At 44.8% G+C, this 24,090-nt stretch overlaps 1 protein-coding gene across 1 annotated transcript; it reads right to left on the bottom strand.

The window, feature by feature from the left end:
* Positions 1-595: 595 nt before the first annotated feature.
* EMP2 (epithelial membrane protein 2) lies at positions 596-22,847 on the bottom strand. The gene is made up of 5 exons (XM_065030513.1): positions 22,621-22,847; positions 7,459-7,570; positions 5,237-5,330; positions 3,822-3,968; positions 596-3,205 (listed from the first exon to the last, which is right to left on the bottom strand). Exons 2-5 carry the CDS (start codon positions 7,534-7,536, stop codon positions 3,021-3,023), a joined length of 504 nt encoding a protein of 167 aa, XP_064886585.1. The 5' UTR covers positions 7,537-7,570; positions 22,621-22,847; the 3' UTR covers positions 596-3,020.
* Between the last annotated feature and the right edge of the window lie 1,243 nt (positions 22,848-24,090).

Below are 24,090 nucleotides of genomic sequence, written 5' to 3'. Positions count from 1 at the left end.
GTCCGGGTAGATTCACAGCTGCTAGGTTATATTGTAATAGTTCGGACTTTTCCCTTGTGTTCACCATGATCAGAAAGCAAAAGTTTTATGGGGTTGGGGAAATTGTTTCTGGGGAGCTGGGAGGGGCCGTTTTGGATCAGTCTGTACAAACCTGTCTGTATTGTTACCATCTCTGTGTAAACCTGAAGCCCGGGCTGGAGCAGATACAGAAGTCACTGGCCTGTTTCTAATGTCATTTTCTCTCATGCTCAAGGCCCTCAACCTGATCTTCAACCCACAGCTGCTTCTGCAAATGAGGAAAAGAAATAAGCTTACAAGTCAACTACTTATCAGAGCATCTGTGGATCTTGCATCACTCAGCGTCTGGTCTTTTAACACCATACATTTAGATGTTCAATGCACTAGTATTTTCCCTGCTTACCCTGGAAGGTCTTCAACAAAGGACAAAAATAACCAGCTTGTGGTTCTAGTACAGGCAGAAAGAATTTAATTTCACCTGTTCACACAAATACTCCACTATTTCTTGTCCAAAATTGTGTAAATATATCCCAGGCTTAAAGACAAGGTCAGATTGCTAAATGTATCAAGCTTGCTATTATAGGACAAGAATTTGTTTTAACTTTATTTTCATGTACACTTTCAGAATAAAGAGAGCATAGAAAATGGTATATTTTAAAGGCATATCAGGTAGAAAGAATATCCTAAAATATGTTTGTCCTATTCAAACTCTAGTTCGAGCTGTTTGGGCATTTGTTTTCTTGGTACGTACAACACTCGCACCCGCTCTGTTCTATGTGGCATCCCGCGTGTGCTGCTGTTTGTTCACCGTGGTGTGCACGCTTTTCGCTGTTAATTAAAGGGACAGATCTTTACTGTGGAATTGAGCTGAGTGTTCATGTATATATACATCTTTATTTTAAATACTTCGTCTATAAATGACTCGAGCATTATTAAGGCACAAAACTCTTCAAGTCAGAGGCACAACAGGTTAATTTACAAGTTTACAGGACAGTCTTCTAGATATAAGATGATTTTAACCCGCAGTTGCTTAAGAATTTCCCTATTTCATGTTGGAATAGAACTAGCAAAATGCCTGGTTCATAGTCTGTCTGCTTTCAACCTTAAACTGCACCTACTTATGTAAGACAAAGTCTTCATGCGTGCAAATTCAGGTGAAATGTATTCAGCAAACTGTCAAAACATTTTCTAAAAAAGCAGGGTAGTAATTCTTGAACTTCAGAGCATTTCCATAGGAGGGAAAAAACAAACCAAACCAACGTGATAAAAATATCAGCATCACGCCAGGCTGATGAGAATGCATTTTGCTCAGACCGATTTGGGTTTTTTACTATTATTATTACTTAAAATGTGCTGTGCTGCTTACTGGTCTGATTTCTGAAGAGTCTCGCTGGGCCTGCTTTGCTCCCAAAACACAAGTAGTACGTGCCAAATAATTTTAGGATGTTCATGGAATGGAGATGGAATGACATGACCTACTACTCATATTGGAAACAGTTCCTGGACTGTTCTGCACCTGAACTTTTGCTTTGTGAGAAATCAAGGATGAATTCTCTGCAGGAATGGGTCAGACCATTGGCTGATGTATAATGCAGTAAGTATCAACTTTAGGAGAGCTGCACTACTTTCTAATAATGAATTGTTCTACATTAAGTGTAAAACCTCATTCCAAAGCTTTTTACTTTTTTACTGCCTGTGTATTGGGTCAGCTGTAGTGAATATACTGAAATAAATACATGGTTAGTGCTTTTCTACAAAGGCAAATCTGTATTTAAGCATCAAAGCTGTGACTAGCCAGAGAAAGGCACCTCATTCATTCTCCACACTGAGCTCCCAGCTCCAACATCACCATCAGCCAAAGCCAATATTACACTGCTGAGCAGTTAAGCCTGGTATTACAGTACAGATTTCTCTCACAAAATTATTGAAAAATAGAAATCACCAAGTCATTTCAGCTTGAAAAAACTGTCCTGGAATTCCTAAGCATAGTAATTGCACTTGGATTTATTTGCTAGGAGTGTTTAGTTCAAGTAAAACCCACAAAGGAATTTAGAATGACTTTCTGAAAGGCCAATTTCCTAATGGGCAGACTCAGGGAATTCTTTTGTAAATGATATATTAGCCATGAAATCATTGTATAATACAAGCCCGGTGTAATAAACATGTTGAGTTTGGCTGTAAAATCTCAAATTTGGCATTGCTTGATCACTAATTTGCTTAGAAATTTGCAAGGTAATGCTTTTTTTTCCCCTTTCTTCCTTCCTTCCAGAAAGACTATACACCATGCCAAAATAAGGAGGTGAGTGGGGTATTTCTTACTGCTCAGACTACTCTGGTCCCCAGTTGTCCAGTGAATTTGCTGGTGAATTCTCCCACCAAAGGCTCCCTATGCTTAAATTAAATGTGAAAGAGAAGCAAGGGAATAATTAGCTGGATTACAAAAAGGGGTTGTTTACTTCTGCAAAGCAAGTGGTTTTAATAAAAGCGCGATGACACTTACTGCACATTATAAACAGCACAACCCTCGGCCTCTGCCAGAACAGATGCACTGTGGGCAGCTTTGGCCTTTTAGAATTGTTCGCTTTTTCACTGTGATCTGGGCCTCATTTTTTACTCCCCCTATACTTATCCCACCCCAAAGGGATACATCTGGTCCAGGAATACAGTTAGCACATTGATTACAAATTAATTTGCATGGGCCTTGTTTGTGATCTACTAGAGGCCAGGAACAAACTGTTAATGTCTAGTAAATGGAAAATCATGTATGATGATGAAATACGTAAAATAAACTACTCGGCTCTGTCCTGCTCAGCCCCCTGACCTGCTGGTGCAGGCATTCCATGAAACCTGCCTTGTTCAAAAGTTCTGTTTCATATCAAGAACACAGTACATTTGTAGAGAAACAATACCTTTACTACAAAACCATGTAAATGATTATATACAAAATGGTTACTGGAACTTGGTTTTGTACTGTAGTGACAGAAATAACTAGCTGCTGACATTTATTTACGCTTCCTTAATATTAGGTACATCACACCGCTGATGAGGGTGAAGGCAAACGCGATCCAGGCTAAGACGAAGGAATAGCCGTATCGGCCTCCGGACACGTCAATGAAGTATGCAGCGCTCTTGTGTAGCTCTTCGTGCCTGTCTGTATAAATGGAAGCTGCAATCATAACGCACAGACCTGGAGAACGAAGAAAATTGTCAAGTTCAGCCGCTTGAAGTATTATCAATGTGCATGAAAACCAGTCACTGGCTTCCTCCTGTCAGCTGCTTCCACCAACGGCCTTTTATGCAGACGCTCACTTTCCATCCTCAAACTAAAGTGGGAGCATTTCAGGACACGTTTTCAGTTTCTTTGGCATGGATTAAATGTGAAGTGCTGTTGTGTATTTATGTCATTTGCAATGAACACCAAATGACTCGAAACATCTGGAGAGTTTTAAAGACTAACAAAAAATTCAGGAAGTACCTGCCTGCAACAATTTCAGGGTTATTTAATTTGTTCAACCAGTTCAGAATCTCAGATTCTTTCCCTTCAAGGTTTAAATGACTTTATTCTGAGCAGCAATGTCATCCTTATTTTAAGTGCCTAAACAGTACAGAACAGAGCAGTTCACTGTTTAAACAAATCTGACGGATAAGCTGTGACCTCAAGAGCCCTACAAATTTCTCATGCAGCTCATTCTTTTTGAAACCATTTTCCCCTTGCAGCTCATTCTTTTTGAACCCTTTTCCCCCTTCCCTTTCCTACTTTCATGCAAACATCATAAAGTCACAACTGTTGAAAAATCACTCACATGACAGGAGCTGGATAACGGAGGTTAACACAAATCTTTCTCCTTGCTTTAGACGGAAGAGTTGAAGAATGAAAACCAGAAATGCCACACAACAGAAAATAGTAGATAGGACCATGGTGGCCTGGACAGCCTGAATTGATTGATATTCTGCAAAAACAAAAAAGCAGCCTTGATTAAAAATACAGTTTCTCTCCTGCCCCGTCCAGCAGTGAGTTGTCAGCAGTTCAGCAGGCGCACGTTGCTCAGAGTGGCTCTTCTCACCTTCCTGGGTACTTAGCCAGAGCTTTAAGGGCTTTTCAAAGCTTTTCGTTAAACCTGAATAAAAATACTGCAGAGACTATTTCTCCCACACCACATCCAACCGACGCACTAAAAGCAAAGAACTGACAGGTGTCCCAAAGGGCTCCAGGCGCCGACCCGAGTCCCCCGCCAGGCCTGGGGGGAGCTCTGCCTGCTGAGATGGAGCCAGCCACGACCTCCACGCTTGGCTAAAGGGTTTTCATCCTGTCAGTTCCTTCTCTGTAACTGGGAGGTGAAGTGACCAATCGATTTGTTACTACAGGTAGCTGCTGTGTGTAACTTTGCTGCACTAACTCCTCGCAGCAGCTCTCCTCTGGCAGAGCTGTGCTGCAGTGAGTAGCTCTGGGAACAGCAGACGTACCTGAGCTGGTTCGGGTACCTGATTTCAATGGACGCACAGTACCACAAGACATCAAATGCAAATTCCTTACATTGGTGTTAGTTTAGATATGCCTGTGCATAATGCATCATCTCGTGCAACACAGATTTGACCGAACCAACCTGATGCTTGGAAAGCCAAGCTGTGATACAGATACATGGCTCCTCAAATCATCTACCTCTTTCATATACACAAAGACTGAAAGTATAGAAATAAAGCAAATGTAACATTTGAGAAATTTGGGGGGTTCTGTAAAGCAGGATGTTTGGCTGTGCTGTATATTAAGGCCTCTTTGTTAAAACCTGTGTTCTGACTTTCTTCCACTTTTTCCCCCATCCCTGTGTGCAGCCAGTACTTTGGGGTCCCTCTTTGGAAACTAAAGTTCAGTCCTGAGACAAGTTCTAGCACTTCAGCCACACTTTCAGATGACTTCACTCTTTTTACCTGACCTCATTTTTGCAGAACTCCTTAGCGCTCCTTGTCAGTTGCCCGCATTTGCTCTCTTGCACTGAGCTTTCAAGTGCACCTGACAGTTCCCTCTGCTCTCCTCTCACAGAAACTGTTGGAACAGTTTGCTTTTTCAAAATGAGAAGCCAGTATCAAAGATTTAGAAGATCTGAGTAGTTAGAGCATGCAGCTTTTTGAGCAAATATATTATTTCCCCCACAAATTTCAGTGCGCTTCCCCCAGACCTCCAGCTAAAGGAGCTGAGACAGAGGCCTGGAGAGACACTCACCGCTGAAATGATCACCGATGGCCATACAGGTGCTGTTATGTGTGGTGCACACTCTCCAGACATCTGTAGTAAAAACATCTCCTACCCACCAGGCCTGCAAAATAAAAGTAAAGGGCTCTTACACACACAAACCAACCAAACACCCCCCCACAGTCTTTAGTTGTCAGTCTCCTGATCAGAAACATCAGCCAGCACAAATTCCTGTTCAGTTTTGATAATTAACCATTCAAACTAAATCCAAAATCTAATGCCATTTTGGAATAAACTGTGTATTATATTCACGTTATTTTCATTTTAAAGCTGCGTGCAGTAGAAAAGGGAACAGATGGCAATGTTAAACACCCCAAAGCACATGGGATTTTCTGCTGTTTGGGCAGAAATGTTGGCTACTCAGTGATTACTCACTCCTTAAGGTACCTGGCCAAGACTGGCTTTGTTCCTCCAGACCCTGTTGAGGATGCCCAGCTCTTTAAAGGCACAGCATTTTTTAATTCACAGGAAACAGCAGGGCATAAATCCGCGAAACAGAAACCCTTTATAGATGTTCTGGTTCCTGACACTGACCTGACTTAATCTCACCGTGATGTAGCTGTGCCATCCATGTGTAAACGCAGCTTGTACCCGAGGGCATCTGACCGGGAGTGGCTAATGACAAATTGAGATCTTCCTGTGCTATTTCTATTTTGATATTTTAACACTTAAGGTAAAATGGTACCACGGTGACTGAACAGATTTTTACGGTAGCCTGGGAAATGCCGTGAGTGCCCCACACGAGTGGCATTTCCTCAGGAAACCCGTTCCCATTCCGATCGCTACCCAGGCCTTTGTTTTGAGACTGGTGCTGGAAAAATACGACTTTTAAATATGACTCCTGGTAGCATCTGCTGCTTAAACAGACATTCCAGAAACCTCTCAGCTTACTGTGCAGCTCTGCAAACAATAATGCAATAAAAACAATAATATTTTATGATAGTAGGCATATGTGTAACGGTAACACTGTGTTTTAAGAAAAAGCATTCCCTTCTCAGGATGCCTTTCATTTGGGTTTTGAAGTCCAAATTCAATATATTCTTTTTCAGCTATGAGCACCATATAACCCTTTCAGAGTTATTTCCATGACTATAAAAAGCCTCGGAAGATGATAAAATCTAATAGAAGGTTACACAGTGTAAGTTTGTGACTGCTTAAAAGCAGCTAATGACATAAAGCAGAGGGCATGGGGTTTTATTTCTATAATAATTTGATTTGTATGGAGCAGTTCTGAACTAGAATAAGTTGCTTTGTCCACTGTCCTAGCTTTCCAAATATTCAAAGCAGCAGGGTAAGGCAACCTGCTGTAGTGCTCAGTCCATGACCTGCTTCACTGGAACAAATCAACCAGCTGACTAAAAGATAACATCTGAGTTTGTACAATTTTGCAATATAAAGCTGTGGGTAACACATCATTTCACTTGGAGCGGTCCTGGAAAAGACCATGGAATTCAAACCAGCTTCACTGACTACACGAGAATATTTTCAGCACATATATTTTTTTAATTCTAAAAGCCTGTATATACACTTATCTACTAGGGAAAGAAAGACTCCAGTGCCCAGTGAAGAGTACCCGTCAGGATAGTGGGCTGGTTTGGGAAGAGGAAAATTCAATTAAGAGCTAGATGTCAACACCAGAAGGTAAATTCTTTCTTCTAAATCTTTGTCCTGGAACAGCTTAACTGGATGGAAACAGGTAGATTCATGGTGTGTGCTTCATGACTTAATTGGGCATCTTGGATAACCACTTGTGAGGCAAACATACCTTGACTGAAATTATCCCCACGGATTGGTCACGAGCTAATTGACTTCATGTGCTTGACACAAAGGGACGACAGATTTTTTTCCCCTTTTCCCTCATTTCTATTTAACCAAGTCCCACACCTCCGCCCTGCAAGCAAGGCAGGATTTGTAAATACACTCCCTGGCCAACTATTAATGTCTCACAGGAGAGAAGATCAGCTGCATAACATGGGGCTATAACATGATGCCATACGAATGTACAGTTTGTATGTGTATAGTCTCCTCCCTGTATAGCAACACGCATATTCAGGGCATTTTTGTTACAAAAAGGTGCAAGCAGACCAGTGTGCCTAACAAAGTTACATGCTTTCAATATGCAAGATGAACATAACTAGAGAATAACTTCATTTTTATGTGTTTGAGAGAAAAGGAGAAGAAATGACACTCACATTGTCAATGGTTGAGATGAACAGCAGTGCTGCCGAGGTTATGTGAAACACAATAATGAAAGCCAGAAGAATCAACATCCTTGATCACTGGAGGCTTTAGTCTGTGATAAATCTGTTGAAAACAAGAGAATATTAGATCAATCTTTAAAAGCCGTTCACTTCTCCACCTGTCGTTCTGCAGTTTCACTGAGCAGCCCGGGTCAGCGCCAGGGTGTTTCAGAGCCGCATGCACTAAGTCTGCAGCACACAGTCCTTCCCCAGAGAGAAAAGATTTCACGTAATCAGACTTTCATCGGCACAACGGCTTTCTGTTTGGGGTGTGTGATACGTAACTAGCATCGCTGGTGTTAAAATGAATCACAACTTGACATGAAGCCAAGAGGCGCGTTTTGCAACCTGCCCGCGGGCCGGCTGCACTGGGTAGAGACGCACACAAGAGTCTTTCCGTGCGCTTCTCCAGCGAGGACAGAAAACACTCCTTCAGGTTGACTTTTAGAGAAGCACTTTTCAAATTCCAGCCTCATTTGCATGTGATGCTGGAATTGCCACGGGCTTTGGGGAAGTCTTGGTTCAACCGTGCTTTCCAAGGACAAAGAAACATGGGCTTCCAGAGGATGCTTGTAGAACAACATTAAGCACATCAAGAATGACTTCCTAGATTTAGCACCAGCTCTGTTGTACCTTAGGTTGAATTTTGGTTGCCCTTTGCTCATATAGTGACAAGTTTTATCTCTGGATGAATGATTTAATGCTCCTGCTTGCTCAAATGTATTACTCTGACTAGTAAAGCTGAATAAACCCATTAGTCATACAATAATCCAGTTAGTTATGTTATGTTCAGTCACTTAATACTCTTCATAGTCCCCCTATTATCTTCATACCTTATCTAACCCATTTATTACCATTTCACATCTCAAATGAAAACCAAAATATTCTTATGTACAAAGGAACCACAAACTTTATTTGAACTGGGATCCCCAATAAATCTGTGGGCACATAACAAACAGGTTGGGGAAAACTACTGTTACCAACACACAGAAATGTACAATTGCTTGGTATATCTATTATCTTTTTCTTCTTATTGTGTAAAAATGCTTGCCAATTAATATATGCTATATTCTATAAGGAATCTGCAGCCTTGCAGATATTTTCTTTGCATTTCATGTGCACCATTCTGTAGCATCACCTGCACGTTATCACTCATCAGTACATTAGCTCATGTTTCTCCACTTCCTTTGCTTTGGACACATTTTCTTATGTCAAATGATCCCACTCATGTAACGCAGCAAATATTCAGAAGAAAAGCCAATTATGACTTTTTTTTAAGACTTCTGTGTTGTTTTTCATGTCTAACCCTCTCCCCTACTGCCATTTACTAGAATCACAACCCACCTGGAGAAGTGAACCAAATAAAAGGGCTGCTTTAACAGGCCAAAATACAAGTAAAACTTTGACAAAAACGTAACAGACAGCACATGAAACCAGAAGCTCCAAATTGATCCCTTATATCTACACCTCAGTACAGCATTGCAACGAGCACAAAGCCAAACAGGATTAAAGTGCTTTTGAGAAGATGCAAATTGACCAGATAACCTTATATCTCCATCTAATTGGAACGACTGTACAGGAAAGCCAAGTCAAATCCTAAAATAAGGAAAGTAGCTACTCAAGTTTTTATGCCTTCCCATTTTCTCCCTGTTAAACTTTGCCTTCTCAGCCACAACAAAGAACAAAAGTGGTAATTTCCTCCAAAGAGTCAATTCTATAGATGACTCAAGACCCTCTGAATCTAGTTCTGCTTCTAGAAATGTCATTCATGGCTCTATCAAGCCCTTCTTGAATGGAAAGAAGAAGGAAAAGAAGATATTTTGTGGGTTTGCATAATGCCACATCAAAATATTTCCAATGTGCAATGTACTGGTCCTCACACAGCGCTCTCTTGTCTTGCGGTTGGGTTTCTCTGAGTTCCATTTGTTGCACAGATGGTATCTAAGCAGACAATAACGCACCGCTCATCTGCCTTATAAGGAGAGAGAATCAAATTGTACTCAGTATTATTTTAAGAACAACAATACAATTTCATCATATTACATGAAGCATCATAAAGAGAGACAGAAAAATGGAACCTAATTAAAACCAATCTTGCAAAGTCAAGACTTGCCAGCAGAGACAAATCCACTTAATCTTCGGTCAAGTGACTGTTTGTGTTTTATTGCTTTCAGCCATAAACAGAAGTGTTTCTAACAGGATGGACAAACGTGGATGGGTGATGAGGAGAAGATATTTCATGTTTAACCCAAATAAAGCCAAGATTAAAGCAAAAGGTGGTTCTGTCTTTGCAAAAAAAATAAAGAACAGAAACAATAGTTTGATGTTTCTTCTCTCAAGACCCATCCTACCAGGCAGTTTTGGATCCCTCCTCCTGACTTGCTGGCAATGGCTCCTTCCATGAGCTGCTACAACGTCTGTGCACACCGTGCTACAACTATACACAGATACGGGAATGAAACACGCTGGAGGAAGGAATGAACCAGACCAACTCCAAGTAATTAATACCAGCTAAAAGACAAGGAGAACTTGTTACCCAATCTGCAAGGCCTGAGCGGGGATCCCAGAGGAGCACAGAAAGATCTGTGGACTTCAGCCACTCCAAGCACCTTGCTCTTCCCATGGAGCCCAAGGAACGTCTCTGGTCCATCACAACCCAAGGAGTGAGGAGTGAGGATTGAGGAGGGGTTTGCAGCTAAACGCTGTGCGTGCACGGAGCCCGGAGCTGCTCCTGCAATGCTGCCAGTGACAACAGGAGCTCCCACAGCACCTGCATCCCTCTCAAGGCAGAAAGTCTGGACTTGGTTCTAAGCAACCGGTCCTCCTCCATTCCAGACATAGCTGGAATTGAGAAGTTTATTTTGCAGACTGGAGACCCTTCGTCTCCCTCTCCTGTCCCTCTGACCACAGCTGCCTGGGGACCCGTCCCCGCAGCAGGCAGCTCCTGTCGCCCTCCGTGAGCAAGGGAAGGACATGGCCATGGTGCCACATGCAGAATTACTGAGAATGCTCTTTGTGTTAATATTTAGAATCCTTACATTCATAGTTCATTACTAACCAAACACAGTGGTAACATCCTGTCTTGCACACTAGCTGTCGCCCTCTTTGTTTCTTATTCACCAGTAACTGTTTCTCAAGGGTTCTCTTCAGGTTGTTCCTGGTTGTTGTAGCAGGAGCTGGAGCCCCCACCGGAGCTCACCAAAGCACCAGTGTGTCATTGGGCAGTGGCTCTGGCCTCAAACGGAGGGCACCTGCAAGAACAAACAGGCTGGCACTGCTGTTTGACCTGCCTGAACTTGTTCTGCTCAACAGGGCAACCAGCAATTTGCACTACATTAAAATCCTATCATCCCTTACACTTAATTCATGCACCACAAGAAAATATTGCTTTAAAAGGGCTGTGAATAAGAACAGAAAATGCATTTTTAAATCTTAAATTTGGGACTCTAGTACTTGGTGTTATTACACTGAACTAGAATCTGCAAACAACTATATTAAGAAGGTGCATAGGAATGACGATAGAATCATAGAATCATTTCAGTTGGAAGAGACCCTCATGATCATCAACTCCAACCATAACCTAACTCCAGCATTAAACCACGTCCCTAAGAACCTCGTCTAAACGCCTTTTAAACCCCTCCAGGGATGGTGACTCCACCACTGCCCTGGGCAGCCTGTTCCAATGCCCCACAGCCCTTTCCAGGAAGAATTTTTTCCTAATATCCAATCTAAACCTCCCCTGGTGCAACTTGAGGCCATTTCTTCTTGTCCTGTCACTGGTTACTTGGGAGGAGAGACCAACCCCTTCCATCCTCCAAGCTCCTTTCAGGCAGTTCAGAGATCAGAAGGTCTCCCCTTGGCTCCTGTTCTCCAGCTGAACCCCCAGGTCCCTCAGCCGCTCCCATCACACTTGTGATCAGACTGTTCAAGTAAAACTTCACTGCCATCAATGTGTGAAGTGATGAGGGATTCCGCTGTATTTTTTGCATGGCTGTTTTGCAGCTCTGGGAGCACTGCCCTGCTACCAGTGCTAATACACACTGCCATGAAAAGGTTTCTTGCTCTTACAGGAGTCCTGCTCTTAAACAAACCATTGCTCAACTCTTCTGTATTAATCTGTTGATTATAGGTAAGAATATTTGTATTGATCAAAAAAAGCTTCCTAGGCAGAGTAATTTTTTACTTCCTATCATCTGAAGCAATATGTATTATGCTCTCAGGCCACGGTGTTGATGATTTTTAAGCACACTGCCTTTAGGCATGGAGGAAGACCGGGATGATGCAACAGATATTGTTCATCATTCCCCAAAGAAGTCTGAATTCTTTTAATAGTTTTTACACACACACACACACACAAAAAGCTTTTTGGGCACACTGTAGTTATCTTTAGTAGAAATAATAGAGCCACTCTTCTCAGAAGTACACGATGAAAAGACAAGAGGCAACAGCCACAAGTTACAACAAGAAATATTCCAATTGTGAAAAATGTATTAATTATATTCAATGAGCATGATTAAGCACTGGCACATGGCCCAAGAGGCTGTGGGATCCCCATTCTTGGACATTTTCAGAACTTGACTGAAGCAAGGCCCAGAGCATCCCAAACTAAGTCCCTGCTTGGAGCAGGAGTGTGGACCAGAGACCTGCCCCTCCAGCTCTGCCCATCCCAGGCTGTTCAGGAAGCCCCTGCACTCATCTCCAGCAAAGCTCTGACAAAAGAGAACATCACATAGGACTGAGCTCATCACGTGGGACCTTCAAAACAGATTTTGGGGTTACAGTGAGGATGACATTGGATGTCAACACGGATTCTTCAACCGCAAGCCTCAGCATTTAACACCACTTTGCAAAGTCTGCTGCAAAGTAGAAAAGCGCAGGTACAGCTGAGTTCCAAGTGCAGAGTGCAACTGAATCCCCAAGGAGCGAGGTGTGAGAACCCCGCTGAACACATCCACATTTGCTGCGGTAACAGGGTTTCCCACAAACGCTGTGACGTTGCAGGACACTGACACAAACCACATTGAAAACAGAAGGCCAGCTACACTAACAACAGAGATTTTTTCAATTAGTGCAGAACTGTGTCTGGGTAACACTCCCTGGTTTTGCCCAGGGAGAATGACTGCAGCAGTCACACCGATCCGTCATCTTTTCAGTAAAACAGTCTATTGGGAGCAGTAATTTGCACTTCTGTTCTGGGAGCCTGATGTGCCTCACAAGAGTGGCTGAGAAAGGCCTTTGCTATAATCCAGACGTGCAGAGACAAGTACGTTTTTACGAGATAAAACAGCACCACAATCACAGAACCACACGGTAAAAAGAAAAAGTATCCAGCCCCGGATTCCCAACAGTTCTGTACTGTAGAAGGCAAATGTCACAAAACTGGATTGCCTCCCTGTGTCAAACTACACACCCTGCAAAAAAAAAAAGCCTCAGTTTATCTTTAAGATAAAGTTTATCTTTAATGTCCAGCAGTACAAAGAAACATGCCTATTTGAAATTTTTCTGGTATTTAGCACAGCACGCGAGCAGAAAGGAAAGCTCTGTCTTTGACAGTTGTTAGCAGAAGGTTTATCACCACTTTGCAGTCCAGATGTCATCTCCGCAGCCCACACTTGCATTTCTTCCCATGCGGTTCAGTTCTGCTGCCAGGCTATTTCCCATGTTTGTGCATATTTGATTTTTGCAACCAGAGGAACGCGTACGTAGCACACTGTGTTTATCCTGCGCTCATTTGCATCGAGAAGGCTGAAACTTCCCCCACAACATTTTCTGCTGCCCCCACTTCTGAAGACCATGTCAGTTTTTTGTATCTTCGTCTGAGTCAACACATGAAGAAAATGCCCCCATGGACAACCTTGGTTTACACGCCTAGAAACACGGTGCAAACCCTGCAAAACAGCTCTGGTTCTGCACAGAGCAGGGCTGGAGATGAGCAGGATCCTCACCCACACTGAGCACACACCCAGGGAAAGGGAGAGGATCCTGCTGAACGAGTTCCCGTCCCTGCAGCTTTCCACTGCAACCAGAACAGCAGGTCTTTGGCCCATCACTGCGGATTCAATTCAGCCAAACCTTCTTGAGGTCACCAGTGCAAAACTTACTCAAAGCAAGCCGCCTTCATTATCAATTCTTCTGCCCCTCGGTGTTGTAATTAAGTCTGCATATGTGAAGCCAGAAGAAAAAGCCTGTCTGCTGGTGGCATGAGAAGTCTGTCATCTTGTGACGCATCACAAGATGTTTGGATTTACATGATCACCACTTCGTTTTGTTCAGCGTTCTTGTGCCACATCTCATGGTGTCTCATGACAGAGAACTCAGGAGCTGGCTCATGTTTTGCCTGGACCATTGTCTCTAAACTTGTATGAAATTCCACAGTTTATAAGGAACAGAGTGCTACTATTAACTTTTTTTTTTCTTTTACCAAATATGAGGGTTCTGTTTTTTCTTGTGTGCTTCTCAGAACTGGAACCAAAAGTGAAGGAAGTTCAGGCAGCAGAGTTTCTCCCAAACTAGCTTTGAGGATTCCAACAATCCTCTAATGCCTAAATATCAAACAACACAAAGGACGAGAAAGTCAGGAAATTTAACACCAAGGGAATAATTATACCAGTTGAAACAACTTTCTCCAATTTCATTATTCCTTCTGAGTTAATTTAACAGTTGGGAACACCAACATCACAAGGTATAATTTACTGAGTGATATTCCTTAAAACAAGGCAGATAATATCCAAACTCTTAGACTTCTTTCTTCACCTTGCCCTTTCAGTGTTCTCCAAGCCAACTATTGCTCTGACCTTATTCCCAGTCTGCAGTACCTATACATTAACCCATCCTTTGAGGAGTGTCCCCTGGATCCCGTCTGTCCCTGCAGGGCTGTTGGGACGCGCTGCCCAGCGAGCGGCTCCTCCTCGCTGTCCTCCTGTGTGCTGCTGTGCGCGTGCCCCAGCTGTGGCACATCTGGATCCTCTCCGTGTCACCTATAGAAAAATCCTTCTTCTGTGCAAGGAGAAGTCTAGAAAGGAGAAACACATCCCTGTACCTTTCTTCCTTATTTTTCCCCTGTATCATCAATGCATATTGGAAAAGGAAATACAACAAATGCAATCTAGCTCTATTTTAAATGGTGACTTGGGAGCCTTACTTTAAGGGAGCAGCCTTGAAACATTTCAGGACAGGAGTGCTGATCTTGAAGCTAACATTGCATCTACATGTATAAGCTGCATGCAAAGGTTTTGCTGCCCGTAATCATTGAAAAACACATCGATAGTTCTTTGGTGCGTGAAGTGAGCTGCTACTGTTAGAGCTCACAGGTGTACTACACAGAAACAGAGTTTTCTCTTCTACTGAAGTCTTATTTATAAGTGTGAGTCAGCAATTAAAAATACAGGTCTACCAAGAGATGTGGAACTCTTGTTATTTATGCTCACATATTGTCTGCTTTCAGTAAATCAAATATATTGTAGGACTGGACCCTCACTGAGCTATTCTTCATGTTCAGGTGTAGATTCCAATTCTGATCTGTTTTCATGCTCAGGTATTACAGGGTTAACAGTCAATTCAGAAACAACGTGTCCTCTTTCAACCAGCCATCTCTTTAGCCAGCTCCAAACCCTGAAGAAGTGCTGGTTCATTCACACTAGACCTCTATAATATTGGATGAGAACTCAGGAGGGAAGTGCAAAATAAGATTACCAGTCTACACAGCAGCCAGGTTCCCATCCAATTTTTTCCTGGTATGAAGCTGAGCATGAAGAACAATGTACGCTCTTCAAGAAATAAGCCCCTCGATGCTGGACTTGGAATCAAGAGTGCCAAATGTCCCCTCAGCCCCCAGATGGCACAGATACCATCAGCTCTTTTTGCTTAAGAGCAGAGAACACACTCAAGGCCTTGGCTCTTTGTGCTGCCTGTTTTCTGTGGAAGGAAAAGAGCTTCTCACTTGCACTTCCAGCTACTTCTCAAAGGCCTTCACCACAAAGCAAGGAAATCGGACGGAAATTAAACAATGTTCCCTGCATACACTCACTGCATGTAGGCAAAAATAAATTCAATATAGCAAAAATTAATTCACAGTATCTTCTAGAGTTCTATTTGAACTACAATGTTTATGCTTTTTTTAATACAACCCCAGAAAATGGAAGTACAATGATTCTGCCAGGTCTCAGTTTGCCGGTGCCCTTGCAGCAGGCTCTGTTAAAACCCAGAGTGCTCTGGCACAATTAAAGCAGTTGGCTTGATGTATTTTATTAGTGAAATACAGGGGCTGGGGGACAAACTGGCAAGATGGGGTATGGCCCAGTTTTTATCCAGCTTCTTTCAGAAAATCTCCCCTTGCAAGCAAAGCCCTGAGGTCTGCTTTTTGTGTTCATCAAGATTAAAACAAATGTCCCTCTATAGATTAATAAAGCCTTTTTGCTATTACAGCAGTTGGATGTCTGTCCATCCTGCTGGTACTGAGTGGGACTGCCTGAACAACAGCAATCTTAGAGGGAATAAGCTCAGGTTTTACCTGTTGCCCATGTGTCAGGGATACTGAAGCACCCTGGCAGCTCTTTCTGAATCTGCTTCATCAACACTAAACCTTCGCTCCTCCTCAGCAACCCTACCTGGTTACCCAAGTAGAACAGACCATGCCTACAGCTGGGCCTGGCAAATCTTCCCTGGACTTCCTCCACATTTTCTCCCCCTGTTTTCCTTATTAGATCTATGCTACTAAGCCAGAACTCCAAAGTTTAAGAAATTATAACACTGCTATCTTACACATTTCCAAACAAAAACAAGGAAAAAATTGCAGCAAAACCATAAAGTGCTAGCTTTGAGTACTGAGACCCAAAGAAGATGAAGTTTCTAACTTCTTAGGGATGCTTTTAGTAAAGTTTTGACCTGGGGATGCCAGCATTGCTGCCACTTTTGTAACTCTCTCAGTCATTTATTTGCAGACAAGCTGGGGCTGGGCTGAGACTTGCCCTGCCGCTCCTTCCACTGTGGCCCCACCGTGTGTGCCAGGGGAGGTCACTGTGCCGTGAGCCTTTGTGGGCACACGGAGCAAGGAGAACAGGCAGGACCTCGGGAAAACACCAGCACAATGCCTTGTCATGGGGTGGGGAAGTGGCACTTAAGGGGAAAACGAGCCTTGTGACGTCTACCTGAAAACCCTAAAAAACAGCCTTAGGCTTAAAAGATTTGAAATAGGTGTGTCCAAATACTCCAGCAAAACCTGGAAGAGAAGCGTAACAGTTGGTATATGCTGAGAAAACATGTTAGCAGGTACAGAAGGCAGCTACCTCTACTGACAGACCCTCAACTACAGGCAATATTTGAATAATAGTCTTTAAGCCTTCATCTTTTCAAAACTGCTCTTTGGAGATTTTTGTGTGTTCAGCAGAAAGACCATGTTTATCCTCCTCTAGCAGCACAAACCAGCACCTTCTTCAGAAGTAAATCTTTTATATAGTCTTCTTTTTCCCTAAAGCACTTCTTCTTCTAACTGCACTTTCACGCTAGATAATCATAATCTCTGATTTACCCTGTTCTGTGTCTGCTTCTAAATCCCAACACAACAGACAGCGGTGTAAAGCAGGCTGCCTTGTTGCTAAATAACACCTGACACGGTCGCAATTCATCTCTAATTCACATCGTAGTCGTTGCTTGTGCTTTCCACCATCTGCTCATCCACCTTCAGTTGATGCCGAGAGTCACGTGCCTTGGCAAAAATGCTAACAAAACCTGGTCTTTAGTGAAAGATACCCCATGGAAGCAATCTGCTCAAGAGATTAGTTCGCAAAGGGCACGTACTGTCTGGGAAGATTTAGCAGTAATTGGAAAGAAGGAACAGTTTGTATACTGCAGTTTCTGGTTTCTTACAAAACATGAATGTACTCTCTCAGCTTTCACATCTGCAAAACATGTTATAAAATGTTTGTAACTTGAAGTATGTATGGGTAGAGCTTAATTGTACACTTGGAAATTAAAAAAAAAGCACGCATCGTTCCAGGCATTGAGCGCACCATTTCCATACAGCCAGCTTTCTAAAGAAAACTGTATACCAGATACCACTTCAGGATAAACAAAACTGCGGCATACATTAAAACCTTCTTAACAATCAAGCTAGTCTAAAAGCACTAAAAGCTTGTTTTCCTAAGCTAAACAAGACAAGAACTTCTAGTTCTGACTTGTTCCTTCTCAAAGATGAAGACAGACTGGGGATACACTTGCTTGCAGGTCAGGACAAACACATGGAGGAGAAAAGAACTGTTTAACCTGAAGTTGAAAATAAATGGCTATAAATCAGCTGTGAGTACATTTAGGATGGAAACTGTAACTCTTAGAGCTGTCAGGTTCTGGAACAACCTTACAATCACCACAGCAGGGAAAAAAAGACCTGTCTCCACAAAAAAGGATGATGGGACCCAGTGATTGTGCTGGACCAAGAGCTCCAGCTCTGCACCCCTCTGATGGTGACCTCAGCAGTTTCTTTTAGGTCTCTATGTTTTTCAACGTGCTTTCGCATGACACACGTGCCCTTGGCACTCTGCTGAATCCTCTCCTGTCTTCCAAAGACCCCAGGCGAACCTGGGAGCAAAGCCGACTGTTGAAATCTACGGTGGAGTAAGACAGACAGTGAGGATGGGACTGACAACCCACCATCGGCTTTCAGGGAGGATTAACTTCTCAGGTGAGCGGTAAAGCTACAAAGGGCGAGCGAGGCCTGTCCCCTTTTCTGAGGGTGACCTACAGCCCCTCCCGAGCAGTGGTCGGGAATCACAGAGCTCTTTGCAGTCTCTGGCTCCATTCACAGAGCAGGGACAATGGCATGGGGCATACAATGAGCTTTTCCAGCCATGAGCGGCCGCCTGGGAACCTGCTGCTGAAGGAAATAACTGAGCTGAGGTGTGGCCCGGCCTCACCCCTGCAAACACTCTGCAGCCACACTTCGCTGTCAGGATTGTCCCTGTTCAACGCCTCGGCAGCGCAGGGACAGAGCAAGTATAATACCTGACCTTTTCATCAGGTTGACAGATTGAATGTGTCTTCAGTTTGATCCAGTGAAAAGCAAACTAAAAGCATACCTGCAGCATTAACTCCAGACTTTAATATAGTCCTGAGAGCAAATCCCAGCCCCCGAGCTCCACTGACTACAGACTGCTGCTTATCCAGAGATTATTCCAGATACAACACAACAGCTCGAGTGATTTATGTTGTTCCACCTAATTAACCAACAAACAAAAGCAGAAAAAGTCTGTCTTTCCAGATTGAATGCAATGTGTTTAATTCAGTAGAAATGAAAGCTGATATTGTTTTAGCTTTGGCAGATGCTCTATGGAAATTGCCAGCAATTACATGTGTTAGATTCGCTGCTGTAAAATTTTCAAACTGCTTGTTTTGATTTGGCTTTGCCCAGCTCTGGATTGAGAAATTTTGGGTTTAGTTCTTTCAGAGTTTACACATCATCTAGGAAGAGTGTGAAAATACATCTCTGTTGACAGTACAACAGTTGGCTATAAAGTAAAAGGAGCAAACTCTTCCACAACTACTACTATTGTTTCACAGCAATACTGCAGCATATGATGCGATTTAATACTCACCCTACCTTTGGAATGTCATTTTTACATTCTAATTCGTAATCAGTGCAGTGTTTAGGAATCAATGAAGTAAACCATAAATACATATCCTATAGCCATCTCTGAGGGGTGTTTGAGTCAGTCCACTTTCTGCCCCACCTACAGACTCATGTGAACATCTCCACACAGCCAGAGGGTTGTATTTTAAGGTCACACCCAAATTATGAGGCCTCACCTGGCGTGCACATACCGTCATTAAACCTGCCCGTGAAACTTCATAGGCAAAATAAAAAGGCGTAATTACATTTTCCCCATTCAGTGAAGAAATAATAATTCCTTTGATGGATGAATTTAGGCCATCAGGCTTTCTCTTGAATCCCACCCAGCAAGATCTGTTTTCTAAAAAGTAAGATACTGTGATACATTTTACAAAATTATCTTCCCTCTAAAATAGTAAAGCTTTCAACAAAAATTGCAAAGACTGAGATCCCACCACAAACATCACTTGTTTGTTTTCAGCATCCGAAAAACAAACCAACCCTCACAAACATTCAACAGCTCCATGAATGGAATTCCTTAGTGCTGTGCTTATGTTTCCCTTGCTTCCCCTCTGAGACAAATCTGATGTCAATAAAAGCTGTGCATTCCTTTCTACTTTCAAATTTGGCTGGGCTGAAGTATTCCATGGACTTTGTATAAAGTGTTTGGTACACTTCAGAGTAAATCTCTTTCTTATTAGTTCCTGTATAACACGGTGCCTCATTCTGGTGGGTCTTCTTCCAACAGGAACACAGCAGAGGGACTTGGAAAGCAGATCTTCTGCCAGCTAGCAGTATAAAAGGTCTTGTCCTCAGAGACCTACTTATCTCTTTAAGTAAAGACATTCTTGTACTGATTTATGTGGTGGTGTCATGTCTTAAATGATGCTCAAGACACAGATAGAACATTATGTGTAAGTGGAAAACCAAAATATACACAAAACACCGAGGTGAAAAGGGCAATGTCTCCTTGTGCTGCCATCCAACTTATTTTCAAATGGACAGGGAAACAGCATCATGAAAGGAGCCAAACTATGGCTAATATACTTAGTAAAAGTGGAGGAAGGTCTTGCTCCTCTACATAGGCATGTAGGACTCATCAGTACAACATTCTTCTACTCATTGTAGGAACATCAAACTCAAAATGGGAAACAACCTTGACACAGACACCAAAGGGAAAGCCATGACAATGGAAGGAAGAGAAAGATAAAGGCAACCGTTAAGCAAGAGATGCTCATCAATCAAGAGGTGAAGAGTGCATTAACTGAAAGTGGGTATAAGTGGAAGGTTGAGATAGTAATTTACTTTAAGCAATGTTGGCCAGAAACAATAACTACTGCATCTAAGAACTGAGACAGAACCTCTGTCCAGGAGAATGACGGTGCAGCAGCCTTCAGTCTTGACCTGCTCAGTCTGTTCAACAACTTCCCTTACTAACAAGGTTTAAAACATGTGTAAGCAAATAGAATACATTGTTTTTCCTCACTGGCAGATCCACAGCATAATCAACACTATTTAGGTGCTTACAAGTCTTTCCAGAGACCACAAATACATACACCACCAGTAGCATCTTGTCTACTGATAGTATGTTTATTTTAACTGATATTAACAGACTGTTTTCCTTCCCAAATGAGCATATTCATAAGAAACTGATTGCCTCCTACCAGTGGTGTTACTGCATTTCACCTTGAGCTGATGGCTATCAGCAGAATAATCCCTGGTTCCCCGGCTGGGCAGACAGCCGACCTGGTAACATCCATGTCAGCCATGCAGCTGACATCATAAAATCTGTACACACTTCTATTCAGCATGGAGGACGAACTTTCCTTCAGGTATCCCAACAGTCCATCCTTTATTCTGCAAGTTCACAAAGGGATGCAGAGGACAGCAACAGTTCTTTCATTCAGTGTCTTTGAAGAAAGGTAACAGGTCAAGACTTTAAACCTCCTGCTGAATAAACTCACATCAGCTTCTGGTGAGCATGTTTTCCATATATCTTTCTTTCCACTCCCACTTCGATTTTACCAGCCGTGCTAAGCACCTACACCCCAGCTGCATTCCTTAGCATGGCGTTTAATTTGTCACACACTCTCCTATCAAAAAGTAGCTGGACTCTCCAGTAAAATGCAGCTCCCCTCACCGAAACTCATGCCCAGCTCTCCCCCCCAATCCGTGCGGGTTCCTGCCTGTCCGTGTCCGCAGGCACCTGTCACCTCCGTCCTGGCAGCCCAGCTGTGTCACTCTGTTCTCAAACCACCCAACCCTGCCTGGCCAGCAAAGCCTTCAAAATCAACAGCACAGAGCACGTCTGGATGGCAGAATCATGACAGACTGCTTTACTTGATAGAAAAACATCTGCTCCAGCAGGCAAGAATGCTTATTTTACATAGCTAACATACCAGCACTGTACGTATGGGGTCTGAAAGTGAAGAGAAAGTGCTACCTTTTCTCTTTTGATGAAGATTAGCCAACCACAGCTGTTTACATCCAAAGTTCCTAAAGAAAACTCTAAGAAAATCAAGTGTGCATTTTGCAGTTATTCAGTGCGTTTCTTCACAGTCCTGTTTCAAGCCAGAAGATGCTTCTAACTAAGATGCTCAACTGCAATAATTACTGATCATTTACATATTACTGCCATGTGTTGGGGGGGGGGGAAAGACATTCCTGCAGCATGTGAACAAAATATTTCTGCCAAGAAATCCACAGGCAGGCCAAACTGCAGGTTTCACGGTGGCAGAATTCTGAGTAGGAGCAAACCCTGGGTCTGTGTGCTGGGGAAAGGACCGCGGTGCGCTGTTTCGCTGGAGATGTCCAAACAAGGAGCTGATCTCTTAAATTCAATATATTACAAGCACCCCATGCTACTGAAAGCCGCCTGTCTGGTACCTGGCAAACAACCTCCTCTGGACATCACAGACAGGAATAAAACCAGCAGTAAGACAGACTGGCTTATGAAAACCGTAGTTTGACTCAAGTTGAAAAACTTTTTAACGCTGTCAAAAACTTCGTCAACCGAAATCTGCACTGAATTATTTATATTTTCTTTCCACTAGGGGGGGTGTCAACTGCCAAAGCCAATCCCACGTTCCTGTAGCATACGCAAACCCCACTCAGAGTACTTTAAAGAAAAAAACACCGCACAAGTATCCCGTGGAGAGCGCGAACTGTCCGCCGGTTCGGCGCGGCCTGTCGGGCACCCGGGAGCGGCCGCGACCCGTCCCGCCCTGTCCCGCCGCCCGATGCCCGATGCCGAGCGGGTCCCGCGGCCGGAGCCCCGGGAGGGAGCGGGACCGGGGGGCCAGCCCGCCAGCCCGGGGTTACAACGACCCGCCGCCCCGGGGGATGGCTCAGCACCGCGGCCGCCGACGTGCCGAGAAGAAGTTTGTTTTGTAGTAAACAAAATCCTTGGTTTTATTCCCTCCTCCCCCCGTTTTTTTAGGTTTGTTCCTCCCCTCGCTGGCAAATCCCCCCCAGACCCCCGCCCCGCTCAGCCCGGCGTCCCCCGCAGTACTCACGGGCGCAGGGCCGGCGGGCAGAGCTCCGCGGGCAGCGACCGTCTGGCGGCTGCGGCTGCTGCCTCCTGCCCGCCCTCCCGCAGAAATGATGTCAGAAGCGAACTGGGTGTGGAAAGAAAATAATTCCCCAAAGTGCCCCTCAGCCGCCTGCCAGGGCAGAGGTGTGTGTGTGTCTGAGTGTGTGTGTGAGTGTGTGTGTGTGAGTGAGTGGGGAGGGAGGGACGGGGCGAGCGCGGGAGCAGCTTTTCCCCGCCCGTTTCCACTCCGCGGCGGGCGGGCATCCCGCCGCCCGGCCCTGCCCGGGGGCTCTCGACCCGCCCCGGGGGCGCACGGCGGGTCCTGTGAGCGCTGCTTTGGCCCGGCCCCGGGTCGCGGTCCCTGGGCAGGGCGGGCTGCGCCCCGGCCGCACGCGAGGCCACCGGGCGGGCGCTTGTTCCCGGGCGGCCCCCGCGCTCCGTCCGGGCGGCTGAGGCGGGCCCGGGCCGGGAGCTGGCCGCGTCAGGAGTGACCGCTCCGTGCCCGGCAGCGGGGACTCGTCCCACCTCAGCACACCCGTCCCGGAGCGCTGCGCACGGCGCTGCCCGCCAGGTTCCTGTCACGGAGGGCAGGGAAGGGGCGGGAGGACGGTGCCGTCCGGCGGCAGAAGGGGGGGCCTTCCCCAGGCAGGACTCGGGGAGACCCAGGGCGGAGCCCCCACAGGAGCCGTCTGTGGGGAAGGAAGCTGCGGCCCCCGGCGGGGACCCTGTCCCGGCACCGCCGGCCCGGAGCGGGCGGAGGGCGGCGGGAAGGCGCCATTTCGCGGCGGCGGAGCCGTCCCGCTGCGCTCCCGCCGCCAGAGGTTGGGCAACCGCGGCCGGCGCGCCGCCTCCCGCCCCTCAGCGGCGGGTTCTTTGGGACGGTGTGAGCGGCTCCGGGTCCCGCCACGCTGCTGAGGGACGAGCCCGGGCCGGCTGGAGCGGCAGCGGGTGCCCCGGTCGGGCAGAGCTGCCGGGGACTCGAGGAGAGAAAAACTTGTGTGTGGAGAGCTGGGGAAATCTGTGTTTATAAAGCCTCTGCGGGCAGCTCAGGTGAGCCCCTGGGGTAACTGCTCGCACCCCAGGAGCCCTCTCTCCTGAAGAGGTTTGGGAACCACCACAGCTGCTAGCAAGCCGTCAGTAATAAGCTGTGCCCGTTTTCAGCTTAGTTTTCACAAAATATATGACGAAACAATTGAAATAGTGACCATCACCAGCTGGGTGATGCTGTTTACTCTTACTCACCAGAAGAATGAGGGCTGTAATTCGGCTCTTTGGCTGCCTGGCAGGTTTTAGTGTTGGTACAGCCTCTGTTTGCTCGGAGGGCTGAAAGGTCTCACCTGCTGCTCAGGATCAGGTCTTAGTGCTGAAGTTGGTGAGGAATCTGGCTGTTCCAACATGACTGTCAAGCTGGTTTATGTTTGTTTTCCTTGGTGTCTTACCTTCTGTTACAGTT

Source organism: Columba livia, chromosome 15 (genome assembly GCF_036013475.1).
Source record: "Columba livia isolate bColLiv1 breed racing homer chromosome 15, bColLiv1.pat.W.v2, whole genome shotgun sequence".
NCBI lineage: Eukaryota > Metazoa > Chordata > Aves > Columbiformes > Columbidae > Columba > Columba livia.
This window is presented reverse-complemented; position numbering and strand designations above follow the sequence as displayed.

What these genes read in the sequence shown, in the direction of transcription:
- EMP2 (XM_065030513.1), bottom strand. Translation starts at nt 7,536, where the DNA reads ATGTTGATTCTTCTGGCTTTCATTATTGTGTTTCACATAACCTCGGCA. An exon ending in CATCGGTGATCATTTCAGCG is followed by an intron (nt 3,969 to 5,236) that starts GTGAGTGTCTCT and finishes TTGTTTTTGCAG; the next exon opens with AATATCAATCAATTCAGGCT. An exon ending in CGTTATCCAGCTCCTGTCAT is followed by an intron (nt 3,206 to 3,821) that starts GTGAGTGATTTT and finishes TTCGTTCTCCAG; the next exon opens with GTCTGTGCGTTATGATTGCA.